The sequence below is a fragment of the Dama dama genome, chromosome 24 (genome assembly GCF_033118175.1).
Source record: "Dama dama isolate Ldn47 chromosome 24, ASM3311817v1, whole genome shotgun sequence".
Lineage (NCBI taxonomy): Eukaryota > Metazoa > Chordata > Mammalia > Artiodactyla > Cervidae > Dama > Dama dama.
In genome coordinates this window covers 59,653,710-59,673,151 of record NC_083704.1, presented here as the reverse complement: position 1 = coordinate 59,673,151, position 19,442 = coordinate 59,653,710, and the positions used below count along the sequence as shown (strand labels likewise).

Below are 19,442 nucleotides of genomic sequence, written 5' to 3'. Positions count from 1 at the left end.
ATGGCATTGAAGGTGTTTTCAGACCCTCCTTCCTGGTGGCAGGGCCTGGGATCACTTCTTCAGTGACCGCTGGGCCAGACGCTGCCCTGGAGCTTCACGGGTTCCTATCTTATTCAATCCAGCTGGCGCAGGCATTTCCTAAGAATCCGTTTGCTTTTTGTTCAGTCCGCTTATGAATTAGGTGCTGGGTGTCAGGCGCTGTTCTAGATGCTGACTTGCGGGAGCGTCTGAGCAGGCAGCGTGCAGGAGGCCCGCGTGTCCGGAAGGGCTGTGTCTCCGCCCCAAGTCCCAGGCCGGCCGGTGGCTTCCGTCTTCCTGTGGCCTGGGCACTGGGTACCAGGTTTCTAGCCCGAGGAAGGCTTTCCCCGGGGCTCTCAGTGTCAGACTGACCCCAGCAAAGCCGCTGCAGACAACTGTTCATTTTAAGAACCGCCTCAGGCTTCCCTGGTGGTCCGGGGTTAAGAATCCACCTGCCAGCGCAGCGGGGGAACACGGGTTCGTTCGACCCCCGCTCCGGGGGGAGACTGCACATGCCGCGGAGCAACTGCTGAAGCCCGAGCGCCTCGAGCCTGTGCTCCGCAACCAGACGCCACCGCGCAGAGAAGCCCGCGCGCCTCTCCTGGAGAGTGGCGTCCGCTGGCCGCAACTAGAGAAGAGCCCGCGCACAGCAGCAAGGGCCCCGCCCGGCAGAAAAGCAAGGAAAGAAAAGGCAGCCACTCCGGGCCATCTCCGTGGGCGGACCCCTGTCTCTGCCCCCTGCCCGGCCGCCCCGTGGGCATAGCCCTGCCGCCTGCGAGGCGAGCCCTGCGGGCGCTGCAGACACTGCAGCCGTTGGGCGGGAGGAGAGACGTGAGGCCTCCATCGTCCTCGGGCGCGCGGGCTCGGTCCGGTGCCAAGAATACGAGAATGTGTATCTTTTTTTTTTTTTTAAGGATTATTCATTGAGAGAATGCCTAATGACAAACATCACTTACACATTTAGTAGCAGCAGGAATGCTAAGTTAATTTGTGTTTTATTAGTCTCAGCAACGTCTGCGTTCGTTTGAAATGAGTGAGCCCACACATGGGGCCCACGTGACGCCGTCGGCCGCAGGCAGGCTGGGCGCGCAGGGTCCCCGTGCGGGCCGCCCTCCCACCGCCAGTGCCCGCTGCCAGGCCCGGGGGCAGGGCGAGGCGCTTTAGCAGTCTGGCTCTCAGTGTGGACCCCTATTCTAAAACTTTGGTTTTTCCCTCTGTCTCAGCTCATGATGGAACACACGCTCAGGCTGTTCAGTCAAGGAAAGCTGGCCCCTTATTTACATTGAGTCAAGCTGTCAGGAGGGCTTCCCAGGGGGTGAAAAAAAAAAAACCTGCCTGCCATCGCAGGAGACGCAGGTTCAATCCCTGGGTCGGGAACATCCACTGGAGAAGGAAATGGCAACCCACTCCGGTAATGCTTGCCTGGGAAATCCCATGACGGAGGAGCCAGGCGGGCTGCAGGCCATGGGGTCGCAGAGAGTCGGACATGGCTGAGCACAGCCTGTTAGGAGAGGCGCTCCGGGCAGTGGTCCCGCGTCGCGGGTCTCAGCCTCAGGGCAGCCGGTCTGGGAGACCCAACTCCCCGAGTGAAGCAGGTCTCTGAGCGCCGGCCCTGTTCTCGGGGCTGCAGCGTGTGGGCACCTGGCGGCCTGGCCCCGCGACCCGTTGGGTGTCCCTGGTGGCAGGTGTCACGGATGACACTGTCTTCCCCCTCGGTCAGAGGCAGCGGCCGGTCCCTCTGTGTCCTGTGGGAGCGGGGCTCTGAACACCAGTTACTTCTCAGCTGTGTCCGGCCCGTGATACCCGGCTCACCGCCGAGCACCCGGGACGGCGTCTCTGCCTCAGCCCCCAGCCCCGCGGTGCCGACGCCTCTCCTCCGAGCCCTGTGCCCTGCTGGGGCGTCTCCTCCCACACCTCCCTGCTTCCTGTCTGAAACTGGTGAGGGGTGACAACACCCCACTAGGATGTCCTGGTCACGCCCCCCTCACGAGGAAGGAGGGTGATGTGTGAGGTCTGGGTGGGTGGGTGGGGGATGTTTAGAAGCAGACGGTGGGCTGGGGGAGGAAGACTAAAGATGGGGGAGGTAACAGGGGAGACCGCTTCGCAGCTCTTTCTGCCTGGTGTGTAAATGCTCCTTCAACTCTGCTTTTTCAGAAAAAAAGTCTTTTCCTGCCGGCCATTTCCTCTGAAATTTCCTTAATTCCCTTTCATTCATCACAGACCTTGTTAACTGGATCACACATGATCCAGTTCAGTCGCTCAGTCGTGTCCGAATCTCTGCAACCCCACGGGCTGCAGCACGTCAGGCCTCCCTGTCCATCACCAACTCCCGGAGTTTATTCAAACTCGTGTCCATTGAGTCGGTGATGCCATCCAACCATCTCATCCTCTGTCGTCCCCTTCTCCTCCTGCCCTCAATCTTTCCCAGCATCAGGGTCTTTTCCAATGAGTCAGCTCTTTGCATCAGGTGGCCAAAATACTGGAGTTTCAGCTTCAACATAAGTCCTTCCAATGAATGCCCAGGACTGATCTCCTTTAGGATGGACTGGTTGGATCTCCTTGCAGTCCAAGGGACTCTCAAGAGTCTTCTGCAACACCACAGTTCAAAAGCATCAGTTCTTCGGCGCTCAGCTTTCTTTATGGTCCAGTTCTCACAAGATGCATCACACGATACGTGTCCTTTACCAGTTCATCTAGTCAGTGAATGGTCGTTTAAAACCTCTGCGCTCTGCTCAGCCCCGGGGAGCGGGCAGGGCATGGAGGGTGAGGGTCTCCGGTCCAGCTGGGGAGGCTGCCGTGTCCCCAGTGCCGTGACCCCTCCCGCATGCACAGGTCCCCACTGTGTCCTCCAGCCCCGTGGTGTGGGGGTCGGGGGGCCTTCCAGAGCTGAGGATGGAGATGGGGTGAGGCGGGGGCTGCCCGGGGCCCGCTGAGTGCCCGGTTGCCACTCTGCCTCTCTCTCTTAGCCTCTCAGGCTGGGCGTTCATCGGCTCCACCTCGGACCTCTTCTCTGAGACGCTGGCACCTGTTGCCGGCCTGATCCCTGTCCTAAACCCAGCACGTCAGCCAGCAAGGGGAGACTTCTGCACCCCGTGGCCACCCCGCCAGCTCAGGGGTGTTCCTGAATTACAGGAGCCCAGGATGGGGTGGGGGATATGGGGGGCGCTTCCCTTCCCAGCCTAAGAAGTCGGAGCCTGTTGGTTTAGCTAACTGCCGTCAGGAATCCAGCTGAAAATCGGAAGACAGACCTTCCCAGGGGCTTCCTGCAGCTCTGAGCCCCCTTGGTGAAGGGCAGGGAACCCCATGTTCACGAGGGTGCGCGTGGAGGGCGTCCCGCATGCTCCCACTGCCTGGGGTTGAGTGTGTGTTTCTCCCGGGGATGCGGAAGGCAGGGCGGCAGCTCGTGGGACCCGGCCCAGATGCTCTGTCCTGGAGGACAGGGTCCCCTTCCTCCTCGCGAGCCCCTTGCCATCTTCTCTGTGGCAGCACCGTCCCTGGGCTGAGGATGGGCCCCTGGCGTGGGGGCACCCGGGACCCCGAGCCTCGTGTCCTTTGGCGGTCCCCGGCACCCACCCCCCGGGAGGCCTCTGGGCCCCTCGCTGAGCAGACGTGTCCCTAACGAGGGCGGAGGCGCCGCGGGTCGCGGGCAGGAAGCGTGTGGTTTGGGTCCGAGGGCACATGACGCCCCGGGAAGCGGCGGAGCCCGGGGCTGAGTCACTGGGGGAAGGGAAACGACGTCTGTGTCCAAGCTCCGGGAACCGGGAAGAGGAGCTTGGAAGTGTGAGTAATGTGTAATTTACTAAAATTAACCAGCGACTTCTTCAGATGGTTTCTGGGTGTTTTCGGTGTCTCTTCTGGTCCCCGATGCCCGCTGCGTCCTGCCTGCGGGGCCCGTCTCCCCTGTTCACTCCCCCCTGCCCCCCGGGGTGGCGCTGGAGAGACCCTCCGCTGCTCGGGCATCCTCCCCGGAACGAGGCTTCAGTCCCTGCGCCTCCGGAGCGGCGGCCCGGCTGTGCTGTGTGGTGTCTGGGGCCTCGGGGGGCCGGGTCTGTGTGAGCCCCTTCTGCCCACACCTCCCCTCCCGTGCCCAGATAGTGAGCCCCTGAGTAGGGCTGGGTCTTCCTCCTGTAACCATCGTGAAATAGGCGCTTGGTTACCGTTGGCGGCCTGGCACGGGGCCTGAACTGGGCGCGGGCGTGTCCCAGGGACCCGTCCAGCCCGAGACCTCTCATGGCTAGTGATGCACCATCTAGAAACCTCATTTTTCAGGGAGATTGTGTCAGGGAGGCAATTTATATAGATCATCAGATATTAGAGGGAAAGTGTCTGCGACCCCCTGGACTGTAGCCCACCAGGCTCCTCTGTCTGTGGGATTCTCCAGGCAAGAACACTGGAGCGGGTTGCCATTTCCTTCTCCAAAGGGATCTTCCCGATGCAGGGATCAAACTCGTGTCTCCTGCATTGGCAGGCGGGCTCTTTACTGTCTGAGCCACAGGGAAGCCTGATAGCCTGTACCTTGAGGGAAAAGCACCCTGTTCAGGAGAAGCGCTCTCATCCCGGGTTGGAGGGCTGAAGTCCCTGCTCTGTGATATTCTGTCAGAATGCTGGCGTTAGCAGCTGTGACTGCGGAGCCTTCTGCATAAAGGCTGGTAATGTCCTCTGAATCATCACAGGAAGATGCTACGGACAGGCTGCTTTCAGAATTCAGGGCTTTTTTTCCCTTTTCTTTTTCTGGTCTCGTTATTTGGAAGTTGCCGGGATCTGTGTGGCGTGTACGTAGCATCTCGTCCGGACTATCTTACTTGTCTGTGATTGTCTTCATGGGCTGGAAGTGTGTCCTCTAATCGCGTCTAAGTCACTCTGTGGAGTCCAGCAGGGGAAGGGGGGGGCGGGTGGGGACACCCCCGAAGTGAATGCCATGCGGTGTGCGGTCGGTCACGCTGCAGCTGGTGAGCTGCGCTCCCAGGGGGTCTGTTCCGCCCGCATCCTGCCGTGTGCCCGCATGATTCCACACGTGTGTAGCCTTCATTCCCGTTCGAGACCCTCCCAGGGGGCCCTGCGCCCACACGGCGGCTGAGGACACCGGCTCCGGGGACGTGGAGGCAGAGCCAGGCTGGTCTCCTGCGTCACCCACCCCCCACCCCCCTGCCGGCCCCAGTGCCATCCCAATGGGCACAGGCTGCACCGAGGGACGGCTCCTCAGGCCACGGGGCCTTGCCCTCACCCGCACAGGTCCTCAGTGGGTGCGGGCAGGGCGCCGCGCACGAGGCGGCTGGGCCGAGTGGGCGCTCAGACGCCCTGGGGGGCTCCAGGGACACAGAGGAAGGCAGGCTCGCTGGCGGGGTGAGGGGAGGCCGTCTCTCTCGCAAGGGTCACCTTCGTGGGGTCCAGGGCCAGAGCCAGGCTCAGCAGTTGCGGGGTGTCGGCAGCCCAGGTGTGTGGACGGTCCCCACACGGGCGGTGTGACTGAGCCAGGGAAGGGCGGACGGATGCCCGGACGATGGATGTACGGGGGTCAGGGCCACAGCGGACCGGCCCTCGGGGGGCCATCCTGGGCACCTGCCCCGGCCAGCCCACTGCCGCAGACTCAGCCTCCCGGGACGCCACGGGTGACTCCACCTCAGACAAGCCCCGCCGGACTGCCCCCCGGCGGGCCCCCTAGCATGGCCCCCCATGCCCGCGGGCGGAATTCCCCAGGCGAGGCCCTGCCGCCGGAGTCAGGGCTCCGCACCAGCCTGAGCACCGCACCACGAGCCAGACGCCTTGGTCGGTGACGGGACGGCGTGGGGTCTCAATCCCCGCACCTGGGAGGTTCACAGCTTCCCCGGCTCAGGATGGGACCCGGCGTGTGGGAGATCCTGGGTTGTTGCGGCATCCTAATCGCCTTCGTCCTCCTGCAGGCAGGTCCCGGGCAGAGCACGCCAGCCTGGAGCGCGGGGTGAGGCCTCTGGCCCCGCGTGGGTGGGGTGTGTCGGAGAAGCTGCAGGGAGGCTGCTAGGGGAGGGGGGTGAGTTCCTTCCTGCTGGTGCCACGGAGCGGACCCCAGACCCTGCGAGGGCACCGCTCCCCAGCGGCCACCCAAGCTAGCATGCTGGCCCCCGGTTCCCCGCGGGCTGTTTGGTGGAGGTGCCCCAAGGCGGGGTGATGACGGTGTTCCTGTCTGAGCGCACACTGCTCTCTTTTCAGGAACAAGACGGCCAACGGGGACTGCCGGAAAGACCCCCGGGAGCGGAGCCGCAGTCCCATCGAGCGGGCCGTGGCCCCCACCATGAGCCTGCACGGCGGCCCCCTGTACGCGTCCCTGCCCAGCCTGAGCATGGAGCAGCCCCTCGCACTGACCAAGAACAGCCTGGACGCCGGCAGGCCGGCCGGCCTCTCGCCCACCCTGGCCCCGGTGGAGCGGCAGCAGGTACGCCTCTGTCCAGGGGCCGGGACCCCATCGGCGGGCCTGTGCCGGGATCACCAGCCACGTGGGTGACTCCTTGTGTGGGCCGAGCGGCCTCAGAGAAGCGGCCGTGTCTGGGGGGCTGTTTCTGCGCACGAGGAGGGAGTGGCCACGACTAGTCGTGTTTCTCGCCGTCTTCCTTGGCAGCCCTTTCAGGATCACTGTGATGCTCCCAGGGGGACTCCCGACTGAACCCCTCACGAGGCCACACAGCTGGAGTTCAGCGCCAGGCTGCTCTGCTTGGGGCTGCAATCCTAGGAAGTCAGTGGTCAGAAACCTATGATTGGCAGACTGGGGTTTTGTTTTTTTTTTTTTTTTAAGGAAAATAAGGGGATTAAGTTGTCAATAAACAGAGGTTGTTTGGTAGGAATGGAGACTTAAAAAATGGGGTTCCCGGGGGAACAGCTAATAAAGGGAGGCACTGACCGTGAGGCTCAGAAGCACGGCGTGCACCCTGGTTCCTCGCTCTGAACCTCCGAGGCCAGCAGATCCTCAGTCAGAGTTTGCTCGAGACGCCTGGACCCGGGCGCAAGCACGAGGAGGTGCCGGAGCCGAGCTCAGCCTCCAGGCTGCCGGCGCAGCCCCTGCCCAGGCCCGCTTCTGACCCGTCTGTGCCCCCTGCTCGTGGGCGCCCCCGGGTGTTGGGTGAAATTTCGCTGTGGCTTCCTGGAAGGCCGACGAGCAGTCACGCTTCCTGCCTTAAAGCCCCAGATCACGACCCTGTTTGTTTCCTCTTTAACAAAGCTGGGTAGAGACAGCTGCTTTGTGTAGGGAGTGTGTTAGAAGCTGGTCCAGCAAGATGCGGGTGCACACACAGTTCGAGTCTGGAGGAGCCAGGTAATCGAGTGTGCCAGGCTGTTGATGTATCCGCTGGGGGAGCCGGGGGGAGCTCCCAGGTAGGGAACACTCACCGGAGCTGCAGGGAGGAAGGAAGTTATGCCGAGAGGCCCCGGGCGTCTCCCGGAGCCGGCCAGGCTTCGGAAGGAAGGGCCGGGCCAGGCCGGGCCTGAGAGCCGGACGGGAGGCAGGCCCCCTTCCTCCCCTGGCTCCGGGCCTGTCTCTGCATCCTTTTCTCTCGCTGCATGTGGATTGCACAGCAAGCTCTGCGTGGCTGTCCCCCAGCTCCCGAGTTCCCCCCACGTCTCCTCCTGCCTCAGCCTGGCCAGGGGCGAGGTCACTTAGGAACACAGCCCCATCTGGAGGGTGGAGGGCAGGTTACCCAGCGAGGGCACGTGGGGAGAGCACGGGCTCAGGGGTTTGAACAGACCCTCCAGAAGTGGCAGGACACCTGGACCTGACCCCGGCCAGGCCCCCAGACCCGTCTCAGGCTGAGCTCCAAGCCCCTCAGGTCCGATTCTTCCCGTTTCACAAAACGAGCTTAGAGGGTGAATGAAGGTCCTGCCTAATGAGCGGGCAGCTGGTTCTCCGAGGCCTGCCGAGTCTCAGAGTCACGTTCCCTCCTCATCACCGTTTCTGTCCCCACGGCAAGGTGTCGCACTGGCTCCCGGTGGCCCTGCTCCGTTGCCGACGTGTGGAACTGTCAGTAAAGCCCGAGGTTTTTGTTCTCAGGCTGCTGCTGCTCAGCCTCACCTTCCCCCAGCTCCGGAGTCTGCAGTTCCTCGTTAGACCTGAGCACATGCCTGCTCTCTCACATGGAGCCAGATCTGCATCACAGACCTGCCCACTGCCCATCCCGGGAAGGTCTGCTCTGCAGGCCTCCGCAGGGGCTACCGACCTGGCTCTACAGGAATGGCCGGGGTGGACAAGCCCCGATCCCCTTTGCTGACCCGCTGCCGTCACTCAGCCTCTGGGCTGCCGCCACGCGCAGCTCCTGGGAGCTGGCTGGTCCTGCTCCGTGTCCTCTGGGGCTATTAGGACCCTTCCTGGCTGCAGCCTGAGGGCATGGTTGGTTCACGGGTGTTTTCATCCAGGTCGAGGGATGTCCGGCAGGGTGCCTGCTTGGGGGTGGCTTCAGGCTTCACAGAGGAGGTAGCTGAACAGGGTTTTGAAGGGTGGGTTGAGGTTGCCAGGCCCACCGCGTGGTGGCCTTGGGGAAGGCGGAAGGGGTAACGCTGGTTAGTGTGTGTGTGACTCACACACTGGGAGAGGTTCCTCTGTCTGCGTCTCCATCATCACTTGCATGGTCAGAACAGAAACATGAGCAGAAGCGGGAGTATCTTGGAAGGTCCTTGAATGGCTCAGAGAAGCTCGGGGGTCCGGGGGACACCTCAGGGGACTGTGGCGGTGGGGCCTGTGGTCCCGTTGCAGGGGGCCCTCCCCCTGTCGTCCTCCCGCGGGTCCCCGCACCGGTGATGGTCTCATTTCAGCCCAGCAGCCGAGCCTCTGTCCCCCGGGCTCAGCGACTCACAGGGCCGCTGCTCGGAGGGGGCCGGCACACTCCCTCGGGGCTTGTTCACTGTGGATTTGGGGCCTTGAGCTTCCGAGTGGGAACCACGAGGCGGAGGAGGGGCTTGACCAGATCTGCCTTTGGGCCGGGAGAGGTCTGGGGGGGTGCTCGGCGAGAAAGGGGAGCCGGGGAGAAGGCCCTGCGCGCACTGATGAGGGTCTCCCGGTTCAGTGGGTGCCCGGCCAGGCTGAGGGGCATGGGGGTGGCCGTCCTGCCTCGGAGCTGGCGAGGAACGCGAGGGCAGGGTGGCCGGGTGGGGGCCGCACTGCCCGCCGTGTTCTCGCGCGGCTCTCAGGCCAGCTTCCTCCCGCAGAACCGGCCCTCGGTGATCACGTGCGCCTCCGCCAGCGCCCGCAACTGCAACCTCTCACACTGCCCCGTGGCGCACAGCGGCTGCGCGGCCGGCCCGGCCAGCTACCGGCGGACCCCGAGCTGTGAGTGCCCGCGCGTGCCCCCACGCCCCTTCCCCTCCTGTTCCCGGAACGGCGGCCTCGTCCCAGCACAGAGGCCCCGGGGCTGGGCGGGTAACTCGTCCTGGGCGGGCAGAGGGGAGCAGCCCGTGGGCCCCGCTCTCCAGGCCCCCCTTGAGTCCCGCCTCTGGCCGCCCTGTGTGCGTGCATGTGCGCGCGCACGGCCCCAGACAGCAGGCGCAGAGACGGGACCCGCACCGGGGTGGCCCTCTGTGCGGGCCCCGCTCTGACCGCTGTCCCCCTGCCCCCAGCCACCTGCGACCCCGTGGTGGAGGAGCACTTCCGCCGGAGCCTGGGCAAGAACTACAAGGAGCCGGAGCCGGCCCCCAACTCCGTGTCCATCACGGGCTCCGTGGACGACCACTTCGCCAAGGCCCTGGGCGACACGTGGCTCCAGATCAAGGCGGCCAAGGACGGCGCGTCCAGCAGCCCCGAGTCGGCCTCGCGCCGAGGCCAGCCAGCCAGCCCCTCGGCCCACATGGTCAGCCACAGCCACTCCCCGTCCGTGGTCTCCTGAAGGGAGCGCCGCCCTCCGACACCACGTCCATCTGCATGGTTTGCCTGAGCTTTGAACAGTCAGTGCTTAAAAAAAAATGGAAAAATTGGAAAAAAAAAAAATGGTGGGAAGAGGGAGGGATGGTTTATTCGCAAAAACCACGTGGTGGGGCTTTCTGTTGTGTTTCGTACTTGCTTGGTCTTCGTCCTCGGGGCCCTCAGACATGCTGGCGGCGCCGCGCGGGACACCTCTGTCCGCGGGCGCCCGCACGCACGCCCGCCTCGGTTACCAAAGACGCCTGGACCAGGTCAGCGCCCCGCGAGGCCCGGTCGCCACGGCTCGCGCTTTCTCAGTCACAGGCCAGGCCACTGGCGACCCAGACGCTCTGTGCTTTTTCGTTCGCTTCTCGAGACCCGGGCGTGTGCGGCTCCGCTTCCAGCCTGCGTGTGTGCGTGTGTGCGCGTGCTTGTGTGCGTGCGTCTACTTGAGAACAGGACTGTCGTGTCTGATTTGCACTATGGGAGGAGGACTCGAGTGGCCTGCCTGACAGCTTTGTGCGAGGCGCTGGTGCTCCGAGGGCAAACTGCTGAGAAACAGAGGGTTTCAGGATGACATGTGTGACCATTTGTGTTTTTTTTTGTTGTTGTTTTTAACTTAGACAAAACCGCTTTGGAAAGGGGAAGTCTCATGCAGGTTATAGGTCTTTCTCTGTCTAGATTTCAGGTGCTTGCAACTGGACTGCAGACTCTTACCAATCACGGGCATTTTACCTTTTCTGAACACTGCAGTTTGTTAGGCTAGAGCTGAAGTTGGAGGAGCGTGTAGTGCTTTAAACAGTGATGCATGTTTTAATGGATAAAAATAGCTGGTTTCTATTAACTGTATAGACAGTAAACAAAAAATCCTTAATACTTAACTAGCTTCTTCTCAGAATGCGTTTTATTTTTGTCAGTTACAGTCCTAGATATACTTACTGCTGGTACAGTTGTACTCTAAGATTTGTATTTGATATCCATGTTGCTCCCTGGCAGGCCCTGGACGCGGGCGGGCGAGTGGCTGGTCAGCCGCCGAGTAGGATGCTGGAGCGGTGGCCGCAGGCTGACAGCATCGGCTATTTTCTGCCTCCCTGCCTGCTCCCTCGCTCCCAGGGGAGTTGGGACTGGTGTCTCCCAGCTTCCCTCTCGCTGCAGAAACTGCTCTGCTCCCTTGGCGGGACAGCAGATTCCCGACAATCTGACGCGGTGTTTTTGTGTGCTTCCTCTCGTACGCTGGGGCCAAGGCAGTATACATTCCTCTGACTTTATACAGTTATTACTGCATTTATTATCGTTTGCTATAGTCATAGCTACTAACTAGGAATTAGGTGAAGAAGCAAGCATGACAGACCCAGCTGTGGATGTTCTACAGCTGCTTGTGTTTCCGGGCACCTTTTCTTGGGCCCCACCCCTCCCGGCGCAGCCTCCCGGCCCCGCCCACCAGGGCTCTGGCGCGGCCCCTGGCCTGGTCCTGGCCTGGCCTGGCCGCCAGTAGGAGAAAGATACAGGTTTGCTGGTGACTTTTAGAGTTGGCACTGGGTGACCAGGCGGCGTTGGGCTCCTGGGGCTGCAGGTCTTTGAAGAGGCAGGAGGAGGGCGTCTCCCCCACCCCCCGCACGCATTTCCCTCCCACTTCACTGGGCTTCCAGGCTTTTGCATCCAGGCCCCTATATTTTCTGTAGGAAAAAAAAAATCATCGAGAACACTTTTTTTATATAGGTAACTTTAAGACCATCATTACGCTGTGCGTAAAGAATGTACAGAGAAATTTGTAGGTATTTTTTGAAGAACAATTAATTTGTTAATGATATGTAGCTATTTAATTTTTCCCTTTTCCTATTGTAATCATTCTTTTTTTTTGGTTTGGAAAAAAAAGTTGATCTTTTTTTTTTTTTTTTTCGTCGTAGATTTGTCTGTAAAAGTGCAGGAACACAGTTATTCTATGAGAACACTGCATCTGCCTTAATAGCCACTAGTTTGTTATTGCTACAGGCTACTGAGCGTCGCCCAGGAAAACGACCCACTGCCGGCGGCTCTGTGCAGAACGGGCTCCGCGGGCGCCTGCCAGCGAGGCCATCACTGGGGAGGGGGGACGGGAGTGCCGAGGGCTGGGTCCCTGCGCGCTGATCGACCTGGGCGGAGGGGCCCCGGGCAGAAAACCTAGCGGCAAGGGGAAGGGGGACACGCCCTGGCCTCAGGGGCACAGAGGGGTTCTCCACAGAGCCAGGCCATCCGCAGTGCGTTCAGACCATTCTCTCCGTGTTTGTAAATCTGTAATATACCATTCTTTGTGGCCTGTTTTTCCTGGAAGAAGAAGAAAAAAAAAAAAGGTTTGGCAGGCCATCTTTTTTTTGTACTTAAAAGTAGCCTTAAGAACAATAATAAAGTGCTCTTAAACCACGAAGTGTCGGTGTGATCCTTGGGTCCAGGCTGGGTGGAGGCCTTGCCTGGTGTCCAGTGGCCTCCGGTTTAAGCCCCACATAGCCTGGAAAATTAATTTTAAAACCTACAGCAATCCAACCCAAGACTCATTATTGACTTTGCTTCCTTGCCGAAGAAAGACGACCGCGCGCACACACACGTGGGGTAAGTGCCCCCCTCCTGATTTCCATGCCCTGCTCGGCGGGCCACAGACCTGCACCCCCAGGATGAAGAGTGAAATCAGCCCGAGTGACCCCGGCAGGGAGCCTCCCCCTGGCCGCGCTCGGGCAGCTGCGTGTCAATCCCCGAGCCCCGTCTCCTTCCCCCAGTGCAGCGGCGCAGGCCCATCTTCCCTCTGCAGAGCAGGAGGCAGAGGTGGGGAGCCGCCCGGGCAGCAGACTGCGGTCCCGGGGAGGTCCGCTTCCCTGGGCCGGCGTGGCCCCTTTGGTCCTGTTTCCCCTCCGGCCGGCCAGGCTGGGGCCGCAGCCCCCACAAAGGCCACTGGAAGGAGCCAGCTTCTTGCTCCCCACGGGTCTGGGCCACCTCCTCCCGCCGTCACTCCCCCCACGGGGGTCCTGGCCAGGAGGAGCACCCCCCCCCCCAACACGTGTGACCACAGAAGAAAGAAGCGCTCGTGGAGGGGACCAAGTCCCAGGTCGCCGGCAGTGCCGAAGCCAAGGTTATTATTGAGCTCAGAACCGGTGGGATGAGGAGCTGTCAGAAACGGAGGACGCCAGCAGCTCCCGGCGCGGAGGGAGGCCGGGCCTCCACTGCCTCCAGCTGTGGGGATGCGGGGCCGAGTCGCAGTCCTGGGGCAGCGGCCTTGGAGCGCGAGGCGCATGTCAGACGGTCTCGTCGTCACTCATGTCCCAGATCTGCGTGGAGAAGGGGAGACGCTCAGTGTCCGCCCGCCCACGGGGCCATCTGAGCCACGTGGGTGCGGCGGCCAGCGGAGGAGAAGCCCGGTTGCGCCCCCGGCCCCCGTCTCCATAGAAGTGCCGCCACGCTTCTCGTGGGAGGAGCCACAGGCCCCAGGCCCCGCCGGGGAGCACCCGGGCCGTTTCTGCGGCGCGGATACTGCCGGCCTTCCCAAGGCGGCCCTCGCCGCTGGCCCCGCTCCCTTGGCCCCCTCGGTGTGAACCCCAGATAAAGAAGGCGGAGGCCAGCATGGGGGCCCCGGGGGGCTTCCCACACCAGTGGAGGGGGGGCGGGGCGGGGTCGGGCTGGTCCCTGACCTTAGGCCCACAGACTTTCCAAATTCCTAGAATTGGTTGCAAAAGGCGGCCTCCGTGCTCAGAGAGCTGAGAGCTCTCTGAGGAGAAGCATGGTGTTTACAGGAGGCTGGCCCGGGAGGCAGGGAGGCGCGGCCAAGGTAAACACCAGCGTCCACAGCGGCCTGGCCGTCAGCGTGGGGACTGCGGGGGACACACTGGGAGAGGGGCATTTTCCTCGAGGACCAGCCACCTGGGGGCAGCGCTGGGGGGGGGGGGGTGTGTGCCTCACACGCACCCCGTCCCTGGTGCACACCCCCTGCTGCCCGAGCATGTGGGGGGTGAGACCACGACGGCCCCGGTGTCTGAGGGCGCCAGGCCTGCGCGCACAGGCTGGGCTCCCCGGCTCGGGGCAGTCCTGGGCCCGCCTGGGTGGGACTGGGGGGTCCCGGGGGCGTGGGTGCATTCCCACAGAGGCTGCCCCCACGCTCAGAGGGCGCGCTGCGCACTTACTCTCCGCTCTCATCCCGTGGACACACACGCCTGTGGATTCCTCCCTGTGCCACGTGAGGCCAGAGGCTCCCTCCTCCACGACTCCCTACAGCCCGTGACATACAGGCGGAAACTGGCTCAGAGAGGGGCGTCAGCTAGCCCCGGGTCACACAGCGAGAGAGGTGCGGAGCTGGGAGCACAGAGGAGCAGGCTTAGGAGAATGAAGAGGGTGCGGGGACGCCTGCGTGGGTGGCGGGGCCGAGAGCCTGGGGGGTCAGGACGCTCCACCCCTGCCCAGGCTCCGGGGATGGCGAGGGGTACTGGGAGTGGGACACGGCCCACTCTGTCGCCCTACTGTCTGGTCTAGTGGGGAAGGGCGTCTGCAACTAGAAGGGGAGACAGCTGGCCTGAGCATGGGTGGTGGGGAGAGGTCCAGGCCCTGCCCAGAAGGTTCAGGGGTACAAGTAAGGCATCCAAGGGACTTACTACGCTGGGACTGTGCTGCAGGGGAAGTGGCATTAGGCGTCCTTCTCTAGGCCCAAGATGGGGTTTCTACGAGAGGGCAGCCCATCGTCTGCCGTTGGCTGCTCTCTGGAGGGAGTCTGAATTGTGAACCCCAAGAAATGTCAAGATCAACAAACAGTATCATAAGACGTAACATATAGACTCAAAAAAAGCCCAACTCACAGAGCCAGAGGCTAAATAACGAACGGCAGGGCCCGGAGGAAAGGGGAGATAGTCAGGGCACGAGCAGCACAAATCCTGAGGACACATGTAGTCTTAGGACCACTCTACCTTAGTCTGTGGACCACTACCTGTAGTTTACATGGGCTACAGTCTATGGATTGGCAGATTTGGGTCAGAGTGGTTCTGACTAGTCTCCAAGACCACTCTGCCTACAGCCTGCGGACCACTCTCTAGAGTATACAGGCCCACACTGCCTGTAGGCTGAGCACCACTGCCTACTGTCTGTAGGGCCACTCTGCCCGTAGACTGCAGACCAGTCTGTCCAGGGCCTGTCTCTGCCTACAGTCTCCAAGCCCAGTGCACTTAGAGTTTCCACGGATGGTAGTCAGAGTAGACCTGTAGATCTGTCCTGATTGTAGTCTGCAGACCACCCTGCCTATAGTCAGAAGGGGCCCATGAATGTGCTCTTAATGAATAAAGGTGGTAAGAAATTGACAAAGATTTAAAAAATTTTAACACTCAGTGCTGGCAAGCGTGTGAATAAACACTTCCAAGAGGAGTATACACTGGTGCCAGAGATTTGGCAATATGTAACACAAAGCTTTAAAAATCCTTGTAGCCTAAGGAAGAGATAAATGATCTTTTTGTCAGATGATAATGCAAGTTTACTGAGAAAACCCAAGAAAATGCTTCGATGAATACAGACAATAATGAGTTTTCAGTAAGATAGGAAGATACCAAATTAACGACTCAATTACAGCCTTCCTGTATACAAACAGCATCCAGGTAGGAAACAATGAGAGAGAGGAACCCAGTATAAGAGCAGTGAGAGAGAGAAAGTACTAGGAAGTAAACCTAACATAAAATTGACAACGTGTCTATGGAAAAACCCCTGTGTGAAAAGTACCCTGGGAGAAGTGGGGACACACCCTGTGTCTTTGCCCCGGGCAATTCAACATCAGTGAACATGTCCACTTTCCCAAGTAAGCATAAATTTAACACAATCCCCATTTTTTAAAAAAATCAACTATCTTTCCTGGAGCTAGACAAGCTGGTTTTAAAGTTTATTTGGAAAAAAAAAAAAAAAAACAAGGGAAGCTTTGAGTATGAAAAGAACAGTGAGGAGGTTCCCCTACATTGTGTTTAAACATCATCAAATCTGTAATTTAGAGGCAGTGGTAGCAGAACCACAGGCAGATGGGGCCAGGGGAACCAAACGGTTGAGCAACAGAACAGGACAGAATGTCCAAAGACATATGGAAATCTACTGTTTTAACAATAAAGGTCTGGGAAGTGTGATCTCAAATCATTAGAAAAATATGAGCTTTTAAATGATATAAGGACAACTGGAGAGTCATTTCCAAAAAGATAAGATTGATCACTGTACATCCAAATCAACTCCAAACGGAGCAGAGATTAAAATTTTTTTTTTACATTTCTTGAAGGTAAAAAAACAAACTATTCAAATACTAGATGCAAACGTGGGTGAATTTCTTTATAACCTGGGAGTGGGCAGCCTATAATCAAAGTCTATAAACAACAAAAATAGATACACTGGATTATGTAAACACACAGGAGGAATTCTGCATGGAAAAAGCTCTGTAAGTGGAGCTGAGAAGACAAATGACACACACTGGGTGAAAACACAACCTTGTACCATACCCTAACATATAAAAAGCTCTTTTAAAATCAAGGAGATAAAAACCAATAAACTGATTAAAAAAAAAAAAACAGACCAAAGACATGGGCAGTTTACAGAAAAAGACTTGTAAATAGCTTTGATACATAAGAAAAGGTGTTCAGCCTTACTTAGAGTAAAACAAATGCTAAAGCTTTGTACGACACGGTTTTCAGAATGTCTGTCTCTGAAAGACACCACCATGAAACTGCAAAGGCATACCACAGGCCACAGGCAAACAGCCACGCTGTACGTAACGAGGAACTGTATCAAAATATACAAACTCTTCCAGCTCAACGATAAAGGGACAAATAATCTGATTTCTTTTTTAATATGGGGTAAAGATTTGAACAGATATTTAACAGCAGAGGAAATACAGCACTAATAAGAACCTGAAAAGACGCTCCGCATCCTCAGTCTTCAGGGAAATGCACATGCAGAGATGCTCGACATCACTATCAGAAACACGCAGATCAAAGAACAGTGAAGTGTCCCCTCGCACTGGTCAGAACAGCCGCTGTCAGAAACTACGACCCGCACTGGAGGGTGTAGGGAGAAGGGCCCTCTGGTACTGCTGGTGGCAATGGGGACTGCGGCCACCGCTCTGGGGAACAGTGTGGCGCTTCCTCAGGAAACTAAACACCGCATTACCGTGTGACCCAGCGGTCCCACTCCTGGGCATACACACCGAGAGGACCGTACTTCCAGAAGATACATGCACCCCACCGTTCACTGCAGCACTATTTACAATCGCCAGGACGTGGAAGCGACCGAAATGTCTATCGACAGATGAATGGATAAAGATGTGGTACTTAAAGACAGTGGAATATTACTGAGTCATGAAAGGGGAATGAAATTGGATCATTCGTAGTGACAAGAATGAACCCAGAGTCTGTCATACAGAGTGAAATGAGTCAGAAAGAGAAAAATATATATTAATGCATACATATGGAATCTTTGCAGGTGGCGCACTGGTGAATAACCCACCTGGCCAATCCAGGAGATGCAGGAGACATGGGTTTGATTCCTGGGTCAGGAAGATCCCCTAGAGGAGGAAGCGGCTACCCTCTAGTATTTCTTGCCTGGGAAATTCCATGGACAGAGGAGGCTGGCAGGCTACAGTCCATGGGGTTGCAAAGCATCGGACATTACTGAGTGTGCACACACACGTGGAATCACACACACAGAGCAATGGTATGAATCTATCTGCAGGGCAGGAAAGGAGACACAGATGTAGGGAAGAGATTTGTGGGCACCGTGGGGAGTGCTGGGCAGGCAGAGCAGCCAGATGCCCACGCGCGAGCGTATGTGAGATAGAGCGCTGTGGGACGCCGCCGCGCCACGGGGGGCTCAGCTCCGTGCTCGTGACGACTGGGGGGGGGTGGGGGCTTGAGAGGAAGGGGGGGTATACACAGAAAGCTGGTTCACTTTGTTGTGCAGCAGACACTGACGCAATATTGTCAAGCAATTATAATTTAAAAAAAAACTAAATACAGAAACTTATGATCGAACAATCCAGCTCCTGGGCATCCATCTGGAGAAAAGTGTAATTCGAAAAGATACCCACACCCCAGTGTCCACAGCAGCATTACTTACAACAGCCAAGACATGGAAGCAACCTAAATGTCCACTGATGGAGGAATGTGTAAAGAAGATACGGCACATGTATGCCATGGACTGTTAGTCATAAAAAATGAAATAATGCCACTTACAGCAACATGAATGGACCTAGAGACTGTCATACTGAGTGAAGTCAGAGAAAGGCGAATATCATAACACCTAGTAAAATATGTGCGATCTAAAGCAAACCGTACAGATGAACTTACTTACAAAACAGAAGAAAGAGTCACGAGTGAGTGACCAACTTTCACAAGTTAAGTAGAAAGCAAACCTACGGTTACCAGAGGGGAGCGGGCGTGGGAAGGATGAATTCGGAGAGCAGGACTGACGCACACACACTGCCTCGTGTGGAAGGTAACTAACGAGGCCTCCTCCACAGCACGGGGGGCTCTGCTCCATGCTCGGCGGTGGTCTGTATGGGCAAGAGTCTAAACTCATTTACATCACTGGGCACCTGAAGCTAATATGACCATGTAAATCAACTACATTCCAGCAAACATCTTTTAAAAAATGAAGCAATTTTTTGTGAGGGACAGCACCCCTCGCCTTCTGGAACAGCCAAGGTTAAAACCTGTGGCTGGCAACATGAAGGTCGGTGGGAAGGGGTGGGGGGGACCGGAGCTCACTCAGGGCTGTTGGTGAAAGGGGAAGGGGCACGGCCACTCCAGGGGACGCCTGGAGACTTGGGAAGGCCACACACACATCTCACCTGTGCCCCCAAAGGAACACAAACATGGGCTTGCAAAAGGATTGTGTCAGAAGGTTCACAGCGGGCTTGGTTCGTAACAGGCACAGCCTAGACCCAACCCATCAAGAGGCAAACAGGGACACCATACAGCGGACGCTGCCCGCCATCGAAGGAACCCCCCTCCAAGGCTCGGAGCTGCGTGCACACATTTCGGGATCGCTCTGCAGAGCCAAGGGAGCCTCCGGACACAAGACTGCACACTCCATAAATCCATTCACAGGAGATTCTGGAAAGGGCAAGACTAATCTGTGGTGACAGAAAGGAGATCATCTGCCACACTCACCAAACTATACACTTGAAACAGGTGTGTTTTACTACATGTAAACTGCACTGTAATAAAAGTGACTTAAAAAAAAAAAAAAAGCCACACAGACCATTTCTCATCACTCAGATTGGCAAAACCCCCAAAGCTTGACACTGCGAGTGGTGCGGGAAAACCCTGCGGTCCCGGACCACTGCTAAGACCGAAACCTCCAGACCCGCAGATGAAAATGAAGCAGTGTTAACGGGTGATAAACTGGGAATTACAGTAGATGGCTACCTCTTAGGCGTGGGTGGAATGAACGTGAGGCTGCTTTGAACATATCTTTTTCACTTTAGAATCAAGTAAATGTTTCGCATATTTAAAAAACCAAAAAGAAAAATAACCGAAAAGACAGGCAGAAAACCCAGAGACACAGTTTCGATCCCTAGGTGGGGCAGATCCCCTGGAGA

At 58.2% G+C, this 19,442-nt stretch overlaps 2 protein-coding genes across 9 annotated transcripts in view; one reads left to right on the top strand and one right to left on the bottom strand.

Moving 5' to 3' along the window:
* The window catches only part of VGLL4 (vestigial like family member 4), a 152,258-nt gene extending 139,983 nt beyond the window's left edge, over positions 1–12,275 (top strand). For all 6 annotated transcript variants that reach the window (XM_061128870.1, XM_061128872.1, XM_061128871.1 and 3 more), the window contains 3 exons: positions 6,205–6,427; positions 9,184–9,304; positions 9,592–12,275. In XM_061128870.1, the coding sequence (XP_060984853.1) occupies positions 6,205–6,427; positions 9,184–9,304; positions 9,592–9,857 (610 nt within the window). In that variant the 3' untranslated portion in view covers positions 9,858–12,275. The remainder of the gene's footprint in view (positions 1–6,204; positions 6,428–9,183; positions 9,305–9,591) is intronic.
* Positions 1–19,442, bottom strand: part of ATG7 (autophagy related 7) — a 410,364-nt gene that overhangs the window by 22,813 nt on the left and 368,109 nt on the right. The window contains exon 19 of one of the 3 annotated variants that reach the window (XM_061128853.1): positions 12,949–13,167. The exons of the other annotated variants lie outside the window; for them this stretch is intronic. Coding sequence (XP_060984836.1) covers positions 13,135–13,167 — 33 coding nt within the window. The 3' untranslated portion in view covers positions 12,949–13,134. Of the gene's footprint in view, positions 1–12,948; positions 13,168–19,442 lie in introns of those variants that run through there. 3 annotated transcript variants of the gene reach the window in all.